This window comes from Anastrepha obliqua, unplaced genomic scaffold (genome assembly GCF_027943255.1).
Source record: "Anastrepha obliqua isolate idAnaObli1 unplaced genomic scaffold, idAnaObli1_1.0 ptg000012l, whole genome shotgun sequence".
Lineage (NCBI taxonomy): Eukaryota > Metazoa > Arthropoda > Insecta > Diptera > Tephritidae > Anastrepha > Anastrepha obliqua.
The window spans coordinates 3,178,421-3,181,624 of record NW_026562179.1 but is presented as its reverse complement, the minus strand read 5'-3'; the positions used below and the strand labels follow the sequence as shown (position 1 = coordinate 3,181,624).

Sequence of the window (3,204 nt, the reverse complement as noted above, 5' to 3'; positions counted from 1 at the left end):
AAGATAAAGTCTAGTAGTGACTCACCTCTAGCGTTAGTGTCGCTGCTTCCCCACAGGTTGTTGTGAGCATTTGCGTCGCAGGAGACAACCAAATGTTTGTTCTTCCGGACTGCCTCTTGCACCAGAGTACGGACTTCGTCCGGCGGAGCATCCCTGTCATAGGCCATATAGGCGGAGGCTAGCCAAAAGCCGGTTTTCCCGAGCTCGATGCTTGCCGCTACCATGTCGCCGCTACTAAGCTGTGGGAGCAAGAAGATATTTATATTGTTTTTAGCGAGGATGCAGCTACGGATCTTACCTCTGTGTTGTACGGCAATCAGTTTAAAGCCCTTCACTCCGAGTCCGCAGATTTTATTGCCGTATATCCACGGCTCTTGAATGAGGGCTATGTCAAGTCCACCGGCAGCCAAGCGGACGGAAAGATGCGCGGACGCAAGTTTGGAGTGGTGGAGATTAATTTGGATCAGCTTCGTGAGAATCTGTCCGTTTCATCTCCACCATCGTGACCTCGACGTCCTCTTCCGAGATCTCCCCACCCTCAATGTCAGCGAGGAGATCATCTTCGTAAAACAGCGGCCCCACACCGGTCAGCCTCTCCGAGTCGGTTGAACATTGGCTGTTGGCCAACCCTTCTGCAGTATCGCTCCGCAAGCTGGCTTTGTCACTCTCCTCATCTGAGTTCAAAGCTGGCTCGTCGCTGCGATAGATTCGAATGGTTGCGTCAACGAACCCGAACCTCACGACATTATTTTTCTGCGCCAGTGGGCCGAGCGATTCTCCATTGAGGATGAGCATCACCTGTCGCCTATCTTCTACTGGCTCCTCTATTCTACCTACCTTCCAATTATGCGTTGGCAGGTCTCTGTTGCAGGATTTGAAAATTTCCTCAATTTTGCTTGGCTCTGCCGGCTTGGCCGGAATCCAAACTCGAGCTCGAGGCCTGCTTGGAATTTCATCCTTGCTCACCGCATCGAGTTTGGCACCCGGCCAAACCTCTCCTATATTTTTTACGGCCAACCTGTAGAGCGTGGCTGACCTAGTGTCTTCGCAGGCGATGAGTTTAGCTCTATCTTGATACCAGCCTGCGTCATGACAAAGGGGAGGAGGTCCGGGGTGTTCCTCTAGGATCTGGAGGTACACTTCGGCGATAGCCTCCTCAATCCACCTCCATTTTTCCTTAGGAATCACTCCTTCCTCCTCTCCTTTGTCGATGACGGCCAGTATCTCACCGCCACCCTTTACCACCTCACTAAAGGTTTGGTGTTTTTGGCCACCTGCCTTCTGTCTTTTGGCGGCCCTTTCCATTGTCTGCTCTGCAGACCGTTGTCTTTTGGGAGTAGCATCCGCCGGTTTTCCCAAGTCGGATATTACTCCCTTTGCCCACTCTAGCGATTTAGCCTGGTCTTCGGTTAGCTGGTCTGTTGCTACCTCTCCTAGTCTAAATAAGACCCTGCTGGCCGCCTTCTTTTCATAGTAATTTTGTTTGGAGGGGCGGACATGTTTAGCCGGCCCCCACGTTCTACGCTTATGAATTGCCTAGAGGTACTAGGCCCCTCTATGGCAACCTGCCGGTGAATCCTAGAAGCAGGTGCTGACCCCCGTCCTCTATCTTTTCCCTTAATATACGTTATTTCAAAATCGTATTCATTTTGAAGTATTTCCCATCTTTGTAATTTCATATTAGGCTCCTTTAGATTGTGAAGCCAAGTAAGCGGTTTATGATCCGTTTAGATGATGAACTTTCGTCCATATAAATAAGTTCTAAAATGTTTTACAGCCCACACCATAGCCAGAGCTTCTTTCTCTATAGTGGAATATCTTATCTCATGATCACATAAAGTGCGAGATGCATAGCATATGGGGTGATTTTTTGGCTTAGTACCGCGCCAATAGCGAACTGAGATGCATTGTTATAGTAAGGCCCTTAAGTGTAATATAATACGCGTAATAAATTCTTAATATTCATAATTTAACTGAATTTGTATTTCCGGCACTGCCAATACCCTTTCACATTTCATAAATGTATTAATCGAAAGAATATTGAACTTCCTTAGCAAATGCTGAATTTGCTAAAGAACTTTTTATCACATATTAATTAAACAAATATTGAACTTACTTAACAAATGCTGAATTTGCATTGCCAATATTTTTCATATTTTTTATAGCAAAACAATTCCAAAGAATCGATTTGCAAATAATAATTTAATTTCCTGTAATAAGTTCTGTTAGTCTGTAATTACAATAGAAATCTAAAAGATAGATTGGACAATCAAATAAAGTGAAGCTTAAAAGAAAAATCATTTAGTTGTTATTTTTATCTTCCAAACGGACTCAAATTAAAAGTGGCGCAGTCGGTAGGATACCGCGATTATCTATTCCAAAATTAAAAGGATAGATAAGTGAATACATTAGAAAAACAAATTTTTATGACAATAATTGATACATTTACAAAATTTCCGGAAGCTTATAGAATTAATGGAAGGACATGGACAGAATTCAAAACCAAACTATTACTTCATCTTAATACTTACGGTAAAATTGAGAAAATTATTGTCGACAATAAACTTGGCTTCAAAGCTATGCCAATGCAACAGTTTTTAAAGGACGAAAATATTAGAATACATTACACATCTAACAGTAACCATACATCAAATGCAGGCATTGAAAGATTACACAGTACGATTAGTGAGCACATTAGACTTTTACGACATGACGAGAAGTACCATCATGAAACGGTGGAAGAAAAAATTCTAAGGATAATAGGTTTTTATAACAACACGATACACAGTACTACAACAGCTAAACCAATTGATTTCATAAATGGGAAAATTCATGGAGACAAATATGAAGAAATCCATGCTTTGATTTTGAAGAAAAAAGAAAATTACATAAACAAATTAAATAAAGATAGAAAAGATGTTGATATTCAAGAAGGAACCAACTTCATAAAAGAAGTTAGAGGTGGCAAAAACCACAGAAGATATAGAAAAATAGATGCCAGTATAATTAATACCGAACATTTAAAGGACATTAAAACCGGACTAAAATATTAGAAAACACATGTGAAACAAAATAAGAAATATCAGGATAAAAATAATCCCAAAATAAAAGCTAGACATTGAAAACCCATATACATTATTTCAGATGACACCCTGGATTTTGACGATTACATTTCTAACGACCATCTACGCACAATCTATCGAC

General features: G+C 41.3%; 1 protein-coding gene across 1 annotated transcript; it reads right to left on the bottom strand.

Moving 5' to 3' along the window:
* Window positions 1–453: 453 nt before the first annotated feature.
* LOC129251300 (uncharacterized) lies at window positions 454–1,305 on the bottom strand. Its single transcript, XM_054890663.1, has one exon. The coding sequence runs from the start codon at window positions 1,303–1,305 to the stop codon at window positions 454–456; it is 852 nt and encodes a 283-aa protein (XP_054746638.1).
* Between the last annotated feature and the right edge of the window lie 1,899 nt (window positions 1,306–3,204).

Coding starts and splice junctions, on each gene's coding strand:
- LOC129251300 (XM_054890663.1), bottom strand. CDS start 1,305: ATGGAAAGGGCCGCCAAAAGACAGAAGGCAGGTGGCCAAAAACACCAA.